The sequence below is a fragment of the Gobio gobio genome, assembly GCF_949357685.1.
Source record: "Gobio gobio genome assembly, chromosome: 7".
Lineage (NCBI taxonomy): Eukaryota > Metazoa > Chordata > Actinopteri > Cypriniformes > Gobionidae > Gobio > Gobio gobio.
The window spans coordinates 30,515,147-30,536,855 of NC_137103.1; the positions used below are offsets into that span (position 1 = coordinate 30,515,147).

General features: G+C 37.3%; 6 protein-coding genes across 6 annotated transcripts; all 6 read left to right on the plus strand.

The window, feature by feature from the left end:
* Window positions 1-19: 19 nt before the first annotated feature.
* c9h2orf80 (chromosome 9 C2orf80 homolog) lies at window positions 20-3,315 on the plus strand (the record flags this gene model as incomplete). The annotated part of the gene is made up of 8 exons (XM_079820674.1): window positions 20-60; window positions 176-269; window positions 439-521; window positions 624-714; window positions 803-880; window positions 2,756-2,843; window positions 2,970-3,070; window positions 3,247-3,315. The coding sequence occupies 8 exons, from the start codon at window positions 20-22 to the stop codon at window positions 3,313-3,315; spliced, it is 645 nt and encodes a 214-aa protein (XP_079676800.1).
* Window positions 3,316-3,943: 628 nt separating this feature from the next.
* LOC307128734 (gamma-crystallin M2-like) lies at window positions 3,944-4,958 on the plus strand (the record flags this gene model as incomplete). The annotated part of the gene is made up of 3 exons (XM_079820677.1): window positions 3,944-3,981; window positions 4,131-4,428; window positions 4,683-4,958. The coding sequence occupies 3 exons, from the start codon at window positions 3,944-3,946 to the stop codon at window positions 4,956-4,958; spliced, it is 612 nt and encodes a 203-aa protein (XP_079676803.1).
* A 1,839-nt stretch (window positions 4,959-6,797) lies between these two features.
* Window positions 6,798-11,157, plus strand: LOC307128735 (uncharacterized protein; the record flags this gene model as incomplete). Its single annotated transcript, XM_079820678.1, has 7 exons — window positions 6,798-6,806; window positions 6,886-7,128; window positions 7,237-7,507; window positions 10,071-10,142; window positions 10,255-10,349; window positions 10,491-10,733; window positions 10,882-11,157. The coding sequence occupies 7 exons, from the start codon at window positions 6,798-6,800 to the stop codon at window positions 11,155-11,157; spliced, it is 1,209 nt and encodes a 402-aa protein (XP_079676804.1).
* Window positions 8,729-9,568, plus strand: LOC307129728 (gamma-crystallin S-1; the record flags this gene model as incomplete). Its single annotated transcript, XM_079822399.1, has 3 exons — window positions 8,729-8,737; window positions 8,882-9,124; window positions 9,296-9,568. 3 exons carry the CDS (start codon window positions 8,729-8,731, stop codon window positions 9,566-9,568), a joined length of 525 nt encoding a protein of 174 aa, XP_079678525.1.
* A 2,143-nt stretch (window positions 11,158-13,300) lies between the features above and the next one.
* Window positions 13,301-14,039, plus strand: LOC307128736 (gamma-crystallin M2; the record flags this gene model as incomplete). The annotated part of the gene is made up of 3 exons (XM_079820679.1): window positions 13,301-13,309; window positions 13,428-13,670; window positions 13,767-14,039. The coding sequence occupies 3 exons, from the start codon at window positions 13,301-13,303 to the stop codon at window positions 14,037-14,039; spliced, it is 525 nt and encodes a 174-aa protein (XP_079676805.1).
* Window positions 14,040-15,712: 1,673 nt separating this feature from the next.
* Window positions 15,713-16,369, plus strand: LOC307129730 (gamma-crystallin M1; the record flags this gene model as incomplete). Its single annotated transcript, XM_079822401.1, has 2 exons — window positions 15,713-15,967; window positions 16,094-16,369. The coding sequence occupies exons 1-2, from the start codon at window positions 15,764-15,766 to the stop codon at window positions 16,367-16,369; spliced, it is 480 nt and encodes a 159-aa protein (XP_079678527.1). The 5' UTR covers window positions 15,713-15,763.
* Window positions 16,370-21,709: the final 5,340 nt, after the last annotated feature.

Consider the following 21,709-nt stretch of genomic DNA (forward strand, 5'->3'; position numbering starts at 1 on the left):
TCAACTGAGTGTCTACAACATGGAGGCCAAGCGAGTGAAGAGGGATGTTAAAACTTTGCTGTAAGTATAGCTGTATCAGGATAAATATGATCATAAATTATCCATATGCAAGGACACGCATTTAGAACAAATCTTAATGCTTTTAACTGCTGCTGCATATATGTATATATATTTTAACATCTTTTAGTGGTGAATATATTGGACAGCGACTCAGAGAAAATGGTTTTGATCCAAAAGGGAAAAGCACTTTTACAATGTTAGATGATTTGGTAAGTGATCAATATTAAAGCAACAATTTCAAAGGTTATATTGCCCTATTGGGATGGAAATTTTAGTTGATGTTGTTATATGTTATTATCATAAATGTTATGGAAGAAACAAGATTCAACTAGCTTTGGGCTTGTATTGCTTAATATCGATCTTAACACATTCATGTAGGCCCATTATGATTTGGCTATAAGTGTGGCTTTGTGGCGGCTCAATAAAGATGATGGAAAGAATTCAGTTGAGAACAACTTCATGTGAGTAATATATATAACTGGTATTTGTGTTTGTTCAATAGTTGTATGCTATTTGTGCAGTGTTTGCATAAAATCACATTCGAACATGCTCTGTCTTTGTAGAGGAATTGGCAGTTTGAGACATATTAGCCAGTACCCTAATCGCCTGGAAAGAGAAGCAATGATCCTTTCTTCCTTTGCTGGAATGCTTCTGGTAAGGTTCAGAAGACAGTATAATTAACTGGTTGCAACAGCAATTCTGTTTTTGACAACAAGTTGTATCATTGTCCCCTCGTTTTCAGAACACCTTACCTATAGAAGACATTCTGTCTCTGTACAGTTGTAAACCATCTGCATCTTACCCTCAAAATCACGATAAGGTATTTGAGAGTGGGTTTGTCACACGATTGCATCATGGGAGTGATATACATCTGATCTGTAAATAGAAAGCTTTTAATTGTTGTTTAGTCTGACATTTCACATTATACTTATCGGCCAGGACCCAGAGGGCCTCAACAAACATCAAAGGGGGCTGCATGGTGACTTAAAGGGTTAGTTCACCCAAAAATGAACATTCTGTCATTAATTACTTACCCTCATGTCGTTCGACACCCGTAGGACCTTTGTTCGTCTTCGGAACACAAATTAAGATTTTTTTTTTTGAAATCCGAGAGCTCAGAAAGGCCTCCATTGGCAGCAATGACATTTCCTCTCTCAAGACCCATAAAAGGTACTAAAGAAGTTGTTAAAGCGTCCATCTCACTACAGTGGTTCTACAATAATTTTATGAAGCGATGAGAATAGTTGGTAACACTTTACAATAAGGTTTCATTAGTTAACTACATTAGTTAACATGAACTAATAATGAACTGCACTTATAAAGCATTTATTTATCTTTGTTAATGTTAATTTCTACATTTACTAATGCATTATTAAAATCTTGTTAACATTAGTTAATGCACTGTGAACTAACATGAACAAACCATGAAAAGCTGGATTTTTATTAACTAACGTTAACAAAGATTAACTAATGCTGAACAGAGGTGTTGTTCATGGTTAGTTCATGTTAACTAATACATTAACTAATGTTAACTAATACAATCTTATTGTAAAGTGTTACCTAGTTACCGAATAGTTTTTGTGCGCAAAAAATAAAATCTAAATAACGACAGGACAGCAAGTTCACAACTATATTCAACAAGTTCTTGTCTTCCGTCTGGGCCTCTGACATGAACTCATGAAGCACCACGATGCATAAACGCGAGAATGACGTAGAGCCGGTGTTCTCATAGATATGTAAACGTTGAATTCTACATTGATTGTGCTTTAGGTCTTGGCATAGTGTTCAATATGGTGCTAAAGTGTGCATTTCCTGGATGCCCTAACCGTGAGAAATGAATAAGTGCACGTAAAAGTGCCTTATCAAAGCCGGCTCTACGTCATATTCTCACGCATGCGTCGTGGTGCTTCGTGAGTTGACGTCAGAGGCCCAGACGGAAGACAAGAACTAGTTGAATAAAGTCGTTATTTTGATTTTTTTTTTTTTTGCGCACATAAACTATTCTCATCGCTTCATAAAATTATTGTAGAACCACTGTAGTGAGATGGACGTTTTAACGACATCTTTAGTATCTTTTATTGGTCTTGAGAGAGGAAATGTCATTGTTGCCAATGGAGGCCTTACTGAGCAATCAGATTTCAACAAAAATATCTTCATTTGTGTTCCGAAGATGAACGGAGGTCTTACGGGTGTCAAACGACATGAGGGTAAGTAAATAATGACAGAATTTTCATTTTTGGGTGAACTAATCCTTTAAAATTAAGATTTTATTATTTCTTAATATATTTATTTATAGTTGTATGTATTAATCTAACTAAATTGACTAAAATGAAATAAAAGTAGTAATAATAAATTATAAAAAGCAATAATATTTCTCCCCTCAACTACGTTTCTGTATTGATATAGTTCTTGAAACTTCTGAAATTACAAAGTTAATCATTGTTAAATAAATATCAATTTGTGTTAATTAAAAACGCATCCTTGTCATAATGACATATGGAGGGCCTTCAAGTTGAGACCGGCTGAGGGCCACTACTTTATACTGTACATACAGTATAGACATACAGTACAGTGTCATGAAAAAGTATTCCTGAATCCCTCATAAATTGCTTTTACTGACGAGTTTCATGTCATCAAATTTCATTTTAGAAAATGAGAAAAGGCATAGTTCTGAAAACAGTCTTTTCCTCAACAGGGCAACATTGTTCACCCATTCTCCCTCTCTTATCATCCATTTGCTATGCTTAGTTCATTCAAAGCAGTAGATCGCTCAAGAAAACACAGTATGTGACCTTACATATATTAATCAAAACCATCGTTATGTTATGATATGCATAAATTGAAAAGTGATGACTAAAAATAGAACAAAAGGCTTTGTTGTTGATCATTGACTTTTAACTCTTTACCAGCCCAGGTGCTGAAACGTTGGATCAAAGAACACAGTAAACAGAAAGTCTCTCCAGTAACAGAGACACCGGAGTCCTCTTCCTCTTCTAGCTCCTCATTTAGTGTAAGTGTCAGTCTGCTTTTCTACATTCTACCACAATCTGTTATGATACATATCATGTATCATAACACTGTACACTCAATAAAATAACAATGCACTTATAAAGTTGAAAATTACTGCCATCATGTGCTCAGATTATGTACTGTAATTGTTGCACCTGTCTTTTGTGACAAAAACAGGACAGTGAGGACTCTTTAAAAGATGAAACCGCTCCCTATGAGGGCTCACAAGAATCTCTGCTGGACTGAAAACAGCAGCTGTCCAGCAAGCAATTATTCATTTGTATGGTTTATTAAACATATATGATTGCTCACTCAGTATCCTTGTGTTTCCTGGTTTGTCTATAAAATAGTGGTTCTTTCCCAAGACTTTGTTCACAGCCAGGTAATAATAAAGAGAGGAGATTAATGTAGATTAATCTATTATATGAATACCAAGATGACTTGTTTTTATTGAGTTTCTTTCTTAATTATGTCCAAAGTGTTCAAACAGTATCTTTTAGAAATGGAAGGTGTGTATAATTATTGTGCCCATGCATTCTCATTTTATACATGTGAATGAAGATGCAATGTTAAATTTGCAGTTATCAGTAAAGATCTTCAACTACTTCTTAACTCAGTAACACGCGGTACATTACAGACGTATTTCGTTTTGTTGATGCATTCCATGTCATAAGCAATAATTCCATCACACAAAGCATCTCATTAGTGTCTGGATCAAAACAGAGGAGGGCAGCTGAGGTCAGTAATTTACCAGCTAGGAATTTTGATTTGATGAATCAGGGCTTTTATATCTATGGATAGGATTAAGATTTTGGCAACACCGTCAGAGTGCCAAATCCTAGTCATTGAGAGGACAAATAAAGTGTGATCCACCATGTTGATGGAGGTTTATAAAGCAGACCTCATGCCCTAGTTTGTTTGACTGTTTCTCTTGTTTAGGACTGTTTCCTGAGGTTCACATCATAATGACTAAGGTAAATGAGACGGTCAAAGACTTTTGCATTTCTTGAATTTTTTTTAGGTTGGCATTAACTATGAGCCACAAACCTACTTATACTTAGCTGTACTATAAACAGAACCAATATTGTGTGTATTGCTTTAATCTCTTGCTTGCAGATTACCTTTTATGAGGAGAGAAACTTCCAAGGTCGCTCCTATGAGTGCGACACAGACTGCCCAGACATGCACCCTCATTTCAGTCGATGCAACTCTATCAGAGTGGAGAGTGGCTGCTGGGTCCTGTATGAAAGACCCAACTACTCAGGTTTGCAGTATGTGCTAACCAGGGGAGAGTATCCTGAATATCAGCGCTGGATGGGCTACAATGACACTATTCGCTCATGCCGTACATATTCCTATGTGAGTAATATGCATGTTAATGATTTTTGTAAATATCTAACTAAGAGTTAGAAATTAGACATCTATCTTCTTTTTTTAATTTAATTACATTTTTAGTATTATTCCATCTTAGTAGTAGTACTGTTCTACTGCACAAAAAACTTTGTTCTTAGTACCCACAGTGTGTAAGCCTCCTGTTGTATTTTGTAGTGTTGTACACATTAACACGGCACACATTCAAACTCTTGACTAAAACTATTTGAAATGTTTTGCAGCAAAGTGGTGGATCCTACCGCATACGGATCTACGATCGGCCAGATTTCCAAGGTCAGATGATGGAATTCAGTGATGACTGCGAGTCCATTCATGAAAGTTTCAAGTGCCACAGCATTCACTCTTGCAATGTCATGGAGGGATACTGGACCTTCTATGAGCACCCCAGTTTTCGAGGCCGGCAGTATTTCATGCCTCCCGGCGAGTATCGCAAGTTCAGCGACTGGGGTGCCATGTGTGCCTCCATCGGCTCCTTCCGCAGAATCACAGATTTTTAGAGTCCACATTATTAAAATAATTGTGCCTTTTCTGGCATTGACTTGTCAATAAAATGTCACAAAACCATACTTTGCGGTGTATGCATTCATGCTGCAGGTGTGTCATTCACACTCAAGTTGATTATCACAGCTGAGCTGTCCATGATCAAACATATTGTATATAGATTTCTGGCTATATGGCATCTGTGGGGTATGCTTTAATTCCTAAAAGGGAATAGGGCTACACTTTGTTTCAATGGTCCACTTTAGACATTCTACTATCAGAAACTGACTATCATTAGTGTATTGGTAGACTGGGTTAGGTGTCCAAGTAAGTAGAATAAGTTGACATGTAGTTACAAAGTTACTTATTGTCAGTAGAATGGTTGTTGGGGGACCATCAAAATAAAGTGTTTGCAGATATTAAAGGGGTGGTTGCATGCGATTTCACTTTTTAAACTTTAGTTAGTGTGTAATGTTGCTACTTGAGCATAAACAGTATCTGCAAAGTTACAGCGCTGAAAGTTCAATGCAAACGGAGATATTGTCTTTTAAAGTTATGGCAGTTTATTGCCTACAAAAACGGCCGGTTTGGACTACAACAAGCTTCTTCCCGGGTTGGTGACATCATAAACCCTTGCTATTAACATAAACACTGCCCCCGTGAACACGCAATAAAGTGGGCGAAGCCATGTCGCAGTCATTACGAAAGAGAGAGAGCTGTTGCAGAACTAAACTACATTTGGCCATCTAACCAATCTAAGACCATTGCGTTTTTCGGAGGGATGGGCTTCATAGAAGTAGGAAGCAAACGAGCCGTTCAAAGGACAGTGGAGACAGCGGTGTGGAATAAATGTAAAATATAAGAAAAATACAGCGTTTAAAAAAAAAAAAAGTATTAAGACATGTTATACTGTGCTCCATAAACACAACCAAGCCTAGAAAAAAAACACGGAACCACCCCTTTAAGCAGACAGTCTACTAATACTCTAATGAGAGTTATTTGTAAAGTAGTTGACAAGTTATTATAGTCAGTAGAATGTCTAAAGTGGACAAATGAAATAAAGAGTTTCCAAGATTAGTATTCTTTTATGTTTTCCAACGTAAATTATTATAATGCACTGTAGGCATTACATATCAATATCAATACAAATGTATGTCCCTTTTGCTTTTGTATGAATCAAATTAGTTATACTATCTGTATGGTCATTTGGAAGCAACCATTGGTTGTGGCCGACTGTAATGACAAACTAAACATCGCTATACTGGCTACCACTTAGATCATACCATGCTGGCAACATTATTAGTCATTAACAATTATTTTAATGAAGTAGCCATCCTACACTTGCAATGTCCTGCAAAACGTTAATTAGTGCAATACACTAATTAGTAAGATGAATAATGGCAATGGGGCTGTCATTGACATCCAACTGTACATTTATGGATTTTTTTTTAACAGATACCCTCATGAAACATATAAATATCATCTATACTAAAGACATTTCACAATTTCAGAAGCAGAACTATTCAGTTTCAATTAAATTATCTTGCAATGTGTAATCCTAAAATAAATGGAGACTAACACTATTGTTGTGTTGTTTCCCCAGACCTTTCCAGCAGCTTTCAGCAGAGCAGCTTTTGCTAGAAAAACTAATGTTACGGAGGCAATCAAAGTGATTGTTTAGGGTAAAACAGACAATCATGTTTGCAATATTCCAGTACAGTTTCTGCTGACATGAGTACACTGATTTAAATGACAACACACAAATGACAACACACACCGTTGTATATATATATATATAAATATGTATAGTTCCAGCAGCACTTTCTCCTTTGAAAAATTTCAAAGCCCTTACAAACATGGGAAAGGTATGATTTAGAATTACGTATTAGTCATGAATGTATTATTATTGTGCTTCTCTTATGATGTAAATATTGTTTTCTCTAGATTATCTTTTACGAGGACAGGAACTTTGGCGGCTGTTACCATGAGCGCATGAGTGACTGCACTGACCTGCATTCCTACTTCAATCGCTGTCACTCCATCAGAGTGGAAAGGGGTTGCTTCATGGTCTACGACCAAACCAACTTCATGGGACACCAGTACTTTCTGAGAAGGGGGGGGTATCCAGATTGCATGATTATGATGGGAATGAATGATTGCATCAGATCCTGTCGCATGATCCCAATGGTAAAGACTGAAGCAAATCATTATCTAAAGTTATCAATGGTCTTGTTTTAACACATTGAAATTAAGCACAGCCTTAACTGCAGTTTTTTTTTTTTTTTTACCAATTAGCATCCTAGGTCCTTCAGAATGAGGCTGTATGAGAGCTATGACATGGGTGGCGAGATGATGGAGCTCATGGATGATTGCCCTAATCTTATGGAACGCTTCGATATGTCCAACTTCCATTCCTGCCATGTGATGGATGGTCACTGGCTTGTGTATGAGCACCCCAACTATATGGGCAGACACTTCTACCTGAGGCCTGGCAGGTACAGGAGGTACAGTGACTGGGGTGGCATGACTTCCAGGATGGGCTCCATCAGACGAATCATGGATCTCTAATGAAAGGAGTCCTTCTGAAATGTCTGCTGTATGCCCTTTTTCACACACTAAATAAAATGGTGTCTGTGCTCAAGTGTATTCAGTTTTGTTCTTGCACCCTCTACCTGGAGGGGTCACTGCCTGATGATGACACTTGCTACAGGCTGCCAGATTACTTTAAACTGTTCAGAGACCTGAATAAAACTATAGAGCCATTTTCCTCCATGAGACAGGTTTTGAGTGTTCTCTCTTCTTGTACTGCACATTAAAACTCACTCATGGTGAATAACTATTGAATGATAAACAGAAGAAGTGTATAAAACTTGCTTTTTAATAATATGGCCAATTCTTAATACATTGTTTATGTAGATGAACATATTGTGTATATAATCTAAATACAGGGTGTGAAAGTAGCTCTTGAGCAATACACTTAAACCCAGTTTAGTTCAGGTGAAGTAGGCCAAGTGAACTATAAATGGCTATATTCAATTAAAAAAAATTATATATATATATATAGTATATATATAAGATATATATACTGTGTGTTTGGAATATATATATATATATTCCCCTATTTTACCGCAACTTTATAGAGTGCTTCATGGTGTTTGAGCACCCACATCAGGACAGCAGTACTTCCTGCGGATGGGTGAATATGTGTGTGTGTATCAGAATTTAATATATATTTATAATATAATATCTTTTCAGTCTGTATAATTTATATTGTAAGCACATGAGTGCTTAACATATCCATTAAAATATTCTATAACTTTAAACAATTAATTAATACAAATACATATATTTACATTTAGCATGTTTATCATTTAATGCAATATGTAAATTCCACAAACCATTGTAAATTCATATATTTAAATAAATATCACATTAAATGCAATTTGTAAACAATGTATCATGACTTACTGGATATTGGGTATAGATATTAATTATTTTCTTAGTCTCACAAAAACTATAGGTATGCATAAGTAGATCTTACACAGTATTTATTTGATCATCTTTTGCGCAAAATGGCAGTACTGACAATATTTCTTTTAACAAAGAAATAATTATAACAGCTTTTTTCTCTTTTCTTTTCTTTTCTGTTTTTTTTTTTTAGCTTTTTGCAATTGTAATATGAATGACACACACAGTGTCGGCACTTCGTGTCTACTATATATACCAAAGAGTGTCCTCAAAGTAATAAGCAGTGTCACACTCCCATGGTACAACTGCACTGTTAAAAATGGGGAAGGTAAAGCAATACTGTGAGAAAAGTGATAAAAATAGAAAAAAAAATTGTCTTTTGTTTTGTTATATTGAAGACATTTGTGATGGTTAATGTAAATTTTGCATGCATATGGACTAAAGTGTATTTCTCTATCTCTTTTTTTAACAGATAATTTTCTATGAAGACAAAAATTTTGGGGGTCATCAATATGAATGCAGTGATGATTGTGCAGATATGCTCTGCCATCTTTACCGCTGTAACTCCATCATGGTGGAGAGTGGATGTTTCATGATCTATGAACAACCACATTACAATGGCCAGCAATTCCTTGTCCGTAAAGGAGAGTACCCAGAGTTTGAAAGCTGGTTGGGCAAAAATGACTCTGTCTGCTCCTGTCGCGTAATTCCCTTGGTGATTATGCTACTTTATGCTTGAGTGATCTACATTGAAAGGAATTACAAACTTCACTTTTTTATCACTCCAATCATTCCTTTACATTTCAGGAATTTTTTATTAAAAATTTGTGGGAAAGTGTTGCATGAGAGCTGATTTACATAAACGTTTTGTTCTTCCATCTATCAGACACAGGGATCTTCTGAGGTGAAGCTTTTTGAGAGAATGGAGTATGGAGGTAAAATGATGACTCTTGCGGAAGACTGTCCAGATGTGATGGACATGTTCCAAACAAACCACATATTCTCCTGCAAGGTCGTTGGTGGAAACTGGCTCTTCTTTGAAAATTCCAACTACAAAGGCAGGATGCACCTCATAAGGACGGGAGAATACACCAGATTCACTGAATGGGGTGGCTTGAGTGCCCGTGTGGGTTCCATCAAACGAATCATGGATTACTAGAATTAACATTCATGCTTAATATCAACTTTATATTTTTAAACCTCCTTTAAAACTTTTCTATATTTACTCAATTAGATGCTTTATTTTATGACTTGTTCATTTTTTATTGTGACATACACTGTTGTAAATACACACCAAACTTAATACAGACTTCAAATTGGCAATATTTGCGTACTTAGGGCCTGCTCCTGCAGCCTTTACACTCTGAAAGCTCTTATGTTACCTCAAAAATAAATGTTTATAAACTGAATCTATTCATTTGTTTATTTTTTACTCATATAATGTTTTACTTTGTATTTGACAGTATTTTAAAACTACTTATACATGACTGTAATGTTTTCTTTTTATACAGTTTTAAAAGGACAAAAGTTCTTTAAAATTGCATGTTCCACTTCCATGTTAGTTTACTGTTTTTTTTTTTTTTTGGTTTGGTTTGGTCATTAAGATGAATCAATATTGTAGCTTTCAACAATATTGCATTGATTCATTGTGCTGATTGCAGCCAGATTGAAGCTTCTGCTAGCAGGACAGGATGGCATCCTGCATTTTGATGAATATGGAAAAACTGCACAGGGCCAAGCCAAACATAATCAAATTGTTTCATTGCCCCACTGATTGTAGCCCCTATTTCTACTCCCTGGGCTAGATTTATTTGAATGACAATACTTTATGCTGTGCAATCACAGAGCTGCTTATAGGTTTTATAAAAGACAGTGATAAACTGGATGCCAGTGTGGAGCAGTGTATAGCCCTGCCAGATGCCAACATGACTATCGGAAAGGTAAGATGGCATCTCTCACTCTCTAAATCTAATAGACTTATAATGGGTTTTAACTCTATATCATGAAGCCAATTTACAGCTGCAAGTCCATATTATTGCAAACTTAAATAGTAGATTTACTGTCCCCTTTTTCTTTAATAGATCATCTTCTACGAGGACAGGAACTTTCAGGGCCACTATCATGAATACAGCAGCGACTGTGCAGACCTGCACCCCTTTTTTACCCAATGCAACTCTATCAAGGTAGAGAGTGGGTGCTTCATGGTGTATGAGCACCCAAATTATATGGGACAGCAGTACCTCCTGCGGAGTGGCGAGTATTCTGACTGTCAGCGTATGATTGGGTTCAGTAACTGTATCAGATCATGCCGTATGATCCCCATGGTAAGTGATTTAAGGGAATAAATATTAAATTATTAAAAGAATAACCATGCTCTAGTTAATAAATTCAAATAAGCATAATGCTTTTGACTGCTGAAAAACATTTTGATGCCACATGCTTAGTATATCCCAAATCTGTGTTTTCTTGTAGTATAATGGTAACTACAGAATGAGACTATATGACCGGGCTGATATGGGAGGTCAGATGATTGAACTCACAGAAGACTGCCCTAACATCATGGACCGCTTTCATACATCTGATATCCACTCCTGTCACGTGATGGATGGCCACTGGCTTCTATACGAGCAGCCCAACTACAAGGGACGAATGTACTACCTTGGACCAGGTGAATACAGGAAGCACAGCGACTGGGGAGGAACGGCCCCAAGAATTGGGTCCCTCAGGAGAATAACCACTTTCAACTAAACAACATGAAGTGTGCAGCAACATATGCACTAAATAAATTCTCTTGACTGAAACATTTGCTTGTCTGGTTATTATTCTGTTGTATTGTTATGTGAGCTTAATATCACAGAATTTTTTTTTTGAATTTATTTAATGAATCTGTAACTGGTTATTCTAAACTTAATTTCCTTCACTGACCTATCAGTGCAAATCTGGTTACCAGACTGGAAACATTCATTGAAAAATTCAGTAAAGCAAAACTGAGGGCAAACTGTCTATCACACAGTTTATGCTTTTGGTTGAACAATGTGGGGCTCAGTCTGGATTAACTGTCCTCATTGAAGTTAAATCTATCGCTACCATGACTGTCAAAAAACAAAAGCAGCTCTGCTATTTAAATGTACATTGACCTCAGAGAAATTAGAGAACATAATTGATGCACATGCATGTTATTGTGGTAATGTACACTGTCAGAAAAAAAAGTACAAAACTGTACCTTTTAGGGTACAAGTGGCCGTCACTGGAGTGGTACCCTCAAAGGTATCTTTTTGTACCTTTAAAGCGAGGTACAAAATTGTACCTTATAACTTTGTACCATTTAAGGAACAATTTTGTACCCCATGCTATCAATTACCAAATTACGAGAAAAAGCGAAAATACAAAGTTATTTCTCCTAATCACGTATTCGGTAGCGAAGAAGACAATAGAAGAATAAGAATAAGAATAAGAAGAATAAGAAGACAAAAACCATCAATCAATCAAGTAATTCTGGATTTATAATAAAATAAGTAATAATGTGATTGGGTGGATACAGTTAAATATCTGATAATATCTGGCTGTTGTTTAAAAAAATATATAATACAAATAGCTACATCAGTACCATGCCATCCTATTTTGTAATTAACAGGTTTTTACTAATGGAAGAATATACACAACACCATGGTAGATGAATAAGTGTCTTACTTTACCTTTATGCAAGTATTGCTTTGCGATTATGTTTTCATTTTTATTCCTGGAATACTACTGCTAACAGGTTTGTGAATCATTTGTCATTTTGTATGACTCATGAAAACTATTTGCACACATATAATCAATTGGTTATTAGCAATTTATGATATCACAAGAACAAGAAATGCTTGCTTTTTACTGTGTGTCCGAGGCCTTTTTATAAAATATGTTTGTATCTTCATCATTTAAAAAATGCACTATGTAAAGTTTTTCCACTTTTACATTTCATTTTACTTTTGCCATTACAAGTATGTAGGCTATGTATATCCACATGTAGAAGAGATTTAGAAAAGTCATAATAATACACAATACACATACACGTTTCAGAACATTTGTTTAATAAATAATAATAAATATTTATTTATAGGCATTTAGCTTGTTGCTAATATTAGCCTATAACCACTAGCATAACCAAGAGCTGAAACAAACTAAAAGTTTTATAAACCAATTTCTATGGTTTTTAACCAGTTCCAAAATACCTGCCTGATTGGAAGTAAGTGATCCTGGAGATCTTGTTTAGCTGGTTCTGGTGCTTTATTAGGGTTGGAGCTAAACTCTTCTGGACAGTGGCCCTCCAGGAGTTGAATTTGACACCGCTGTTCTAGAGCATGAATTACATAAAAGTTTGACATTTTAATGAAACAATGCTCACATAACACTTGTATTTAATCATTCCTAAAACACAGTTAGGATTACGATTGTTTTTTTCCCCTCTCTGTTAATCTCCCATTGTAAATTCTCCATGTAATTTCTGCATTTTTTTCATATGACAAATGTATTGGGAAATTCAGTAAAGTATGTCAGTGCAGTTGAAAATCCTGTTGAGAATGGAATCTCAGTAACTGCTCCCTCTGTTGAACAACTTCTTTAATGCAAAAGGGATGTTCCATATTGTTCTGTGTGCATTGTGCTGTGAATGTGTGGGTGCCGTACCAGTCCTTTCCCTGGACCATGCAAGAGAAAACACCAAACATGTAATTATATATCCTTTTTCAAGTAAAATCCATATTTTGAACCCAATATTGTGCTCTAACAAAAAGGTAACATGTGCCAGTAACCTGACATATTCCTGTGTTCATTTGAATAACAATACTTTGTTTGTCAAGAGGCAGTATAAAAAGCTTGGGAAGCATATGGAATCCCTCCAACGGAGACCATGGGCAAGGTAGGATTTTTGGCACCACTTTCATGACATTTACATTGAATTGCACCTCCCCTATGTATGCTAATCTTTGATGCAGACGGATTACTCTCCTAAGTGTTGGTTTTGTTAAATTTTTCAGATTGTTTTTTACGAGGACAAAAATTTTCAAGGTCGTAGTTATGAGTGCAGCAACGACTGCACAGACCTGCACACTTACTTCAGTCGCTGCAACTCCATCAGAGTAGACAGTGGCTGCTTTATGATCTATGAACGTCCAAATTATATGGGCCACCAGTATTTTATGAAACGAGGCGAGTATTCTGACTACCAGAGATGGATGGGCTTCAGTAGCTGTATTCGATCCTGTCGCCTGATACCAATGGTGAGGTTCACTGAATGTGCTGCTTTTGTGGATATACATTACAGCTTCTTTGATGCCAGTGTACTGAATCATCCCTTTGCATCTTGATGTCAACAGTACAGGGGACCATACAGACTGAGGATCTATGAGAAGGCTGACTATGGAGGTCACATGATGGAATTCATGGATGACTGCCCCTGTGTGTCTGACCGTTTCCACCATCGTCATGTGTACTCCTGTAACGTGATGAATGGCTACTGGATCTTCTATGAATATCCCAACTACAGAGGGAGGCAGTACTTCCTGAAATCTGGGGAATACAGGAGATACCGAGACTGGTGTGCTACCTGTGCCATTGTGGGCTCCTTCAGACGAGTCAATGATTATTAGCCATTCTGCTTGCGCTTATTTATATGAACTGTTCATTTCCTGTTTATAAGCATAACTGTTTATAAACATTTCGATTTTTTTCACTTCTTGTGCCTGGATATAAAAAAATTAATAAGAATAAAATGATATTTGTAATAATAAAGTAATCTTGTTTTACTGAATTGTCAGCACTAAATCAGATAACAGAATTCAATGTCTTTTTCCTATTAAAGCATATACTAGAAACATACAATTGATTTTCCATAAAATCTGACCTGAACTAAAGCCACTGCCTATAATCTACAAAAAAATATGTGTTTTATTTCTATATTGAAAGTGTAAAAAACAGTGTAAAAAACAGTGTAAAAAAAGAAAATAGAAAAAAGAAGAGCACATACGTCAGATCATCAGATTATATTATGGGTCTGTAAGATTATTTTGTTGAACAGAGCATGACAAGTTTGGATTATATTCAAATGATATGTCAAATGCTTAAACTATTAAGTGAAAAAGACACAAATATGAAAGGTGTATAAAAATAATCTCAGTTCAAACATCTTAAATCATAATCGCTAACAATTGTTATTCAGTTGTTTGAATATCATGTTTATTATTTTGATTAAATGTATTATTTAAAAAAAATACTACATTTGCCTGGTTAATTTGATTCTCATCTACCAGTTTAATTAAATCTCTCTCTACAGGAGCAATCCTGCTTGTAATATGCAGGTATGAATTGAGAAAATTGCATTTCTCTGTTTACAAGTGCAGTTTTTAAATATGTGGTGATAAATATAAAATAAAATATTTCGCATGTTTAATGAAAAGTGGCACATGCACTGTAAAAAAAAATCAGGTCTCCAATTGAAAATGTTCTAGTGAGCGATCACATCTAAAATTTTCAGTTGACCAAATTGAATTTCTTGAATTTTCAATTGGAGACCTGAATTTTTTTTACACTGTGCATAGTTACAAGACACTGTAAATGCAAAGAGACTAAAATGCTGTCAAATGCACTGAATGTTGTATGTTTGTATGTGATGAATGCTATACTTGCATAAAGAGCTTTTTATTTCCATGGTCCAGGCATCCAATCTTACCTTGTTTAAGTATAAAATTACATGTATAATTCCTGAAGTTAGTTGAAATCTATTTTATCCCTTTTGTAAAAAGAGTTGATCTAATAAGAGAAAAGCTAACAGCCACATTTTGTCACTGTCATGCGGTCATTATGTCACTTGTGATATTGAAAGAACATTCGCTCTGGGTGTGACTAAAGCTTTGTCTATACTGTAAAAGACAATGCACGAAAAGCTGCCAGAGATGTATGGATAAAAACTATTGTTTCAGTTTACAGGACCACTTCAGCAGAAGTCATACTGCTTGATCATCAGATTTTGGCATTTGAATAACAACAAAATGAGGGCCCCTGGTTCTTGTATAAAAACCACAACCAGAGGCCATCAAAGTACAGCTGGTACAGTGAGCTGAAGCACTGAGAAAAACAACACATTACCATCATGGGCAAGGTAATAGTCCTTGAAATAACTATGTTTAATACAAATGCTTAATATTTGTTAGAAAGCTTTATAGGTTCATATTGCAGTCAATGTGCATTTGCTTAAAACATGATGCAATTCAGATCTAAAAAGCAGTCAGTATATTTAAAATCTGTGAATTTTTCATCCCATCAACAGATCATCTTCTACGAAGACAGGAACTTCCAGGGCCGTAACTATGAGTGCATGAGCGACTGTTCTGATATCTCCTCATACCTGAGCCGTGTTGGCTCCTTCAGGGTGGAGAGTGGTTGTTTCATGGTCTATGAGCGCAATAACTTCGTGGGAAACCAGTTCTTCCTGAGGAGGGGCGAGTACCATGACATGCAGCGCATGATGAGCATGGGCATGATGTTCGACACTATCAGATCTTGCCGCATGATTCCTCAAGTATGGTTCTCACTTTGTTAACGGTGTTGTGCAGATTTGGCAATGCACTATTTCCTTTCACAATTTTAATTGTATGCTAAAATTGCTGAGAAAGTGCTAAATGAATAATCTTACTTTGTTTTACAGTACAGGGGATCCTTCAGGATGAGGATCTATGAGAGGGATAACTTTGTAGGACAGATGCACGAACTGATGGATGACTGTGAAAACATCATGGACCGTTTCCATATGTCCGACTGCCAGTCCTGCCACGTGATGGACGGCCACTGGCTCATGTATGAGCAGGCCCACTACAGAGGCAGGATGATATACTTTAGGCCTGGAGAGTACAGGAGCTTCAGGGATATGGGATATAGCAACATGAGATTCATGAGCATGAAGCGTATCACTGAAATGTGTTAAATCTCTAGAATATAGAAGCAAATAAAGTGTTATTTTCAGAACTAGCTTTTGTGTCCATTGTTTCATTATACATTACTGAATAGCTGACATTTTAAAAGGGTTATATTATGCATTTTAAAACAATTTAATAGGCTACTTTTGTTTTGTTTTGTTATAATTAGGCCTAACTTAATAACATATAAATCACATTTGTTAGACTAAAACAATCATAGCTTTGCATGGCTGTTTTCCACCCTCTCTCTGAGCCTTAAAATTAAACAGGGCAATGTTTTCTTGAGTGTCTTTAAGAGCTTCTGGTAAATTACATTGCCGCATTTGAAATAAGAAGCAATGCTTAATCTTGTTTATGGGTTTTCTGTCACGTCCAATAGGTCCAAACATTTCAGAACACCTATTTTCAGCTTAATTTCAATTCATCAGCCTAGTTAAATTTAAAATATTAAGGTAAGTTAGGTGCTACTTTCATTTCATGATGCCTTCAATTAACTTTTTAGACTGCATTTTTGTTTTGTAATATTGTATATTTCTTTATAAACCACATCAAAGGCAGAATATATGGAGAAGAATAATGAAAAATGTCTATTACTTATCGGTAGTCGTTATTTGTTTTGAAACATACATTTGACCTGTAGGGCGCGCTGACTACTCTGCACTGCGCATGCGTAAGAGGTCAGTTTTCTTTTTATGTTGTTAAGCCCAGAGCCATAAAAACGGCTCGCCTCTGGTTGAAGAGAGGATAAGTGGAGTTGATAACAATGAATAGAAGCTGACGCAAAAGTTTAATATGTTATTGTTTTTTTTTAGAGTATGTTTAAATTGTTGTTTTGTTAAGATAAAGTTAATTTACAACAGAGGTTTTAGTTTATTGTGACTTTCTCAACGAACTCCGGTGAGTTTTCTCCCAGCACATGTTCTGTACGTGTCTAATTTGATTTGAAGACATGACGAATAAGATGCAATGTTTAATGACTATAAAATACATAAAAGCATTTAGTGCCTTAAATATTTAAAATATCTAAATTTGTATTGAGGTTTAGCGCAATTTCGGCCAGCAGGCGCGGAAAAAAACGCTTAAACGCGGAGGGCTTGCAGCTGCAAGATTAAACTCTACTACAGTTTTTGACGCCATATTGCATTTTACGTGGACGAAAATGTCACAACGAGGGAGGACGTGAAGGATAGACGTAAAGTCTTTACAATGCGCTGTATAAACATGAAATTAAAAACCTCACAAGTCACGCCTTAAAAACGGTTTAATTTTTTTGTCTACTGAAAGTTTTTGGAGAGATATTTTACCAGCTGAACAACTGACATGCGATTAAACAACTGTCTAGTGAACACACTACTGTAACGTTACAGTTTCTGTCTATTAAATATGGAGCTAATGACTAATACAGTACATTGTTGCTTTAGGTACACAGTCGATGAAATCATTTTAGGCATATATATATATATATATATATATATATATATATATATATATATATATATATATATATATATATATATATATATATATATATATATATATATATATAAATATATATATAAATAATTAGAAATAGCCAAATTGGGAAATCACAAAACGAAATGCACACAAACGTGTCCATGCTCTTAATATACAATCACGGTTTACAAAAATCCTACCACCAGACAGCTAAGAAATTCGAATGTTAACAGCGGATCTATGTATTTACTAACGTAACGAATCTCGAGACTTAACAATATATTTGATGCAAATTACTGCAAATATTATTTGCAAATAGTCCCAAAACGATTATTTCCCAACTAGAATTAGACCTAGAATTCCGTTCACTGTTCTGTTTCTTTATGCTTTATAAAAATAAAAAAATGGGTCCCCCCAATGTTCAAGACATGGTTACGGCCTTGCTCCAAACTCACTTCATAACGACAGTTGAGCATCATTCTGAGATGATGTGGCTTCTTACACAGAATAAGGCACACAACATATTATTTCATAGTATTCTATACAGTAAAAGGTTATGTCGATTAGCATTGAAGTGTAAATATATTTTATTATCATGAAAATACCTGAGATCACTAGAAGAACTCAGATAAACCATATATTGTCGTAGTAGGGTGTTTATTAGTCATGTTTAATCAATCAAAGCGTTTCAATCTTTTGTTTATTTAGCTACAGTGATAGTATGATGCCCATAGGGATTTCCTGGAATGATGTGTGTTATCATACTTCTGCTGGACATATTTGGAGTTTCTGTGTGAGAGCGCCCTCTGCCTTTGGCAAATCTCGTGCGGTGCTGATGTTGATTAACCGTGCAGCCCTAATATAAATATTACATAAAAATTGCATTAATTGATTACATTTACGTTTATGCATTTAGCAGACGCTTTTATCCAAAGCGACTTACAACTTCGGAGTACACGAAGCGATGGGTCATGAAGAGTCGAGTAGGCGCAACAAGTGCCTGAAATACTGAGACTGTGTACATTGCTCAGTGTAGCACAGGCTAGAGTAGGGAGGGAAAAAAAGGGGAAGAAAGAGGAAAGTTTTTTTTTTTTTTTTATGAGGTTAGGTGGTCACGGAAGAGCTGAGTTTTTAGTAGACTTTTGAATGTTGTCAATGATTCTGCATTTCGGATGGCGGTGGGAAGATTAGATTAGATTAGATTAGATTCAACTTTATTGTCATTACACAAGTACAAGTACAAGGCAACGAAATGCAGTTTAGGTCTAACCAGAAGTGCAATAGCAGCAAGTGCAGGATATACAACGTTTGCATAAGTGCAGGACATGGATATGTACTGAGTATATATAAATATGTCTATAAATAGAGAGATGGTTATTACTATAAACAGAATTTACAGGTGAATATGTACAGTGAATAATATACAGATGGTTAATACTATAAACAGAATTTACAGGTGGATATGTACTATGAATATAATATAATATACAGATGGCTATTACTATAAACAGAATTTTACAGATAGAGGTATACAATGATATGTTAGGCTAAAATGAGGAATATGGCAGTGGATTAAGGTAGTGCAATAAATTATGGACAGAAGCTATCCGAAAAAAAGTGTAAAAGTGCAGTGGAAGTGATTGCATATTACAGTTAGAAGTACGGTGCAAAATACAAATGTAAACAGTAGGTACTGTAAATAACAGTCGGCAGTGCAAATGAGCATCATCCAGTTACGGTGTGGTAGTGCAAAATTAATAAGTAAACAGTTGTTACTGTAATAAAGAGTCGGTAGTGCAAATAACAAAGTGAAGGTGGATGTGAGGTAGGAGAGTTATCAGTATATGAGGGGAGTGGATCAGCGGGGGTTTGAGTTCAGTAAGGAGACAGCTCTGGGGAAAAAACTGTTCTTAAGTCTGCTGGTCCTGGTCCGGTGGATCCTGAAACGCCTGCCGGAGGGCAGGAGAGAAAACAGTCTGTGGGCTGGGTGAGAGGAGTCCTTGAGGATGCTGCGAGCTCGATGCAGACAGCGTTTCCTCTGGATGTGCTCGATGGCAGGCAGTGGAGTCCCTGTGATGCGCTGGGCAGTTTTCACCACCCGCTGCAGTGCCTTGCGCTCCGCAACAGAGCAGCTCCCATACCATACTGCCACACAGTTGGTCAGGATGCTTTCTATTGCGCAGCGATAGAAGTTCACCAGGATAGCCGAGGAGAGCTGATTCTTCCTCAGTGTCCTCAGGAAGAAGAGGCGCTGGTGAGCCTTCTTGACCAGGCTGGAGGTGTTGGTCGTCCACGACATGTCCGCCGAGATGTGGATCCCCAGGAACTTGAAACTGGAGACACGTTCAACAGCCATTCCATTGATGTGGATGGTGTCGTGTGTGCCTCTTGACTCCTTCCTGAAGTCCACGATGAGCTCCTTCGTTTTGGTGGTGTTGAGGAGCAGGTTATTATCAGCGCACCATGTGGCCAGGTGCTGGATCTCCTCCCTATAGGCAGTCTCATCGTTGTTGCTGATGAGACCAATCACCGTTGTGTCGTCCGCAAACTTGACGATAGAATTAGATCCATACACAGGCTTGCAGTCGGCGGTGAAGAGGGAGTAGAGAAACGGACTTAGCACACAGCCCTGTGGTACACCAGTGTTGAGTGTGATGGATGTGGAGCAGGTGGATCCTGAACGAACATTCTGGGGTCTGTCAGTTAGGAAGTCCAAAATCCAGTTGCACATTGAGGTATTGATGCCCAGGTCTCCAAGTTTGGCTATTAACTTGGTTGGGATGACAGTGTTGAATGCTGAGCTGAAGTCAACAAACAGCATGCGTGCGTAAGTGTTCTTATTGTCCAGGTGAGTGAGCACAGAGTGCAGTGCCATGGAAACGGCATCCTCTGTGCTCCTATTGCTGCGGTAGGCAAACTGGTGTGAGTCCAATGTGGATGGTAGAGAGTCTTTTAGGTGTTCCAGGACCAGCCGCTCAAAGCACTTCATGACGATGGGTGTGAGTGCTACAGGGCGGTAGTCATTAGGGCACCTCGGGTTAGAGTGTTTTGGCACTGGCACAATGGACGTGCGTTTAAAGCATGAAGGTACAGCTGCTTGGGCAAGAGACAGGTTGAAAATGTCTGTAAAAACCTCAGCGAGCTGCTCCGCACATGCCCTGAGAACACGACCAGGGATGTTGTCTGGTCCAGCAGCCTTGTGCGCGCTGATCCGGCTCAGTGACTTGCAGACATCTGTGGAGGAGAGTGTGATTGGTGGGTCAGCTGAGGGTTTGAGCTTGGTGGCAGTTTCTCTGTTGTCTCTTTCAAAACGAGCGTAAAAGTGATTTAGCTCGTTCAGGAAGTTGACATCAGTGGCTGCGGGGGTGGAGTGGGTGGGTTTGTAGTCACTGATGGCCTGGATGCCCTGCCACATGCGTCGAGGGTCAGAGTTGGAAAAGTGACCCTCTATCTTTAGCTTGTAGCAGTGCTTGGCCTTTTTGATGCCCCTCTTCAGGTTTGCTCTGGATGCGCTGTAGGCTTGTGCATCTCCTGATCTGAAGGCAGTATTGCGTGACTTCAGCAGGAGTCGCACTTCCCTGTTCATCCATGGCTTCTGATTTGGGTATGTGGTGATCTGTTTCTGGGTTGTAACACTGTCAATGGTGGTATTGATATGATCCAATACAGAGGAGGTGTAGGAGTCAATGTCCGTGTGAGCGCCACTGGTGGCTTGAGATGCAAACATACTCCAGTCTGTGTGTAGAAACCTTTCCTGGAGTGTGGAATCAACCCCCGCAGGCCACACCTTGATGGTCTTCACTGATGGCTTCACACGGTTGATGAGGGGTGAATATTTGGGGATGAGGAACAAAGAGATGTGGTCTGACTGTCCCAGGTGGGGGAGGGGTGTC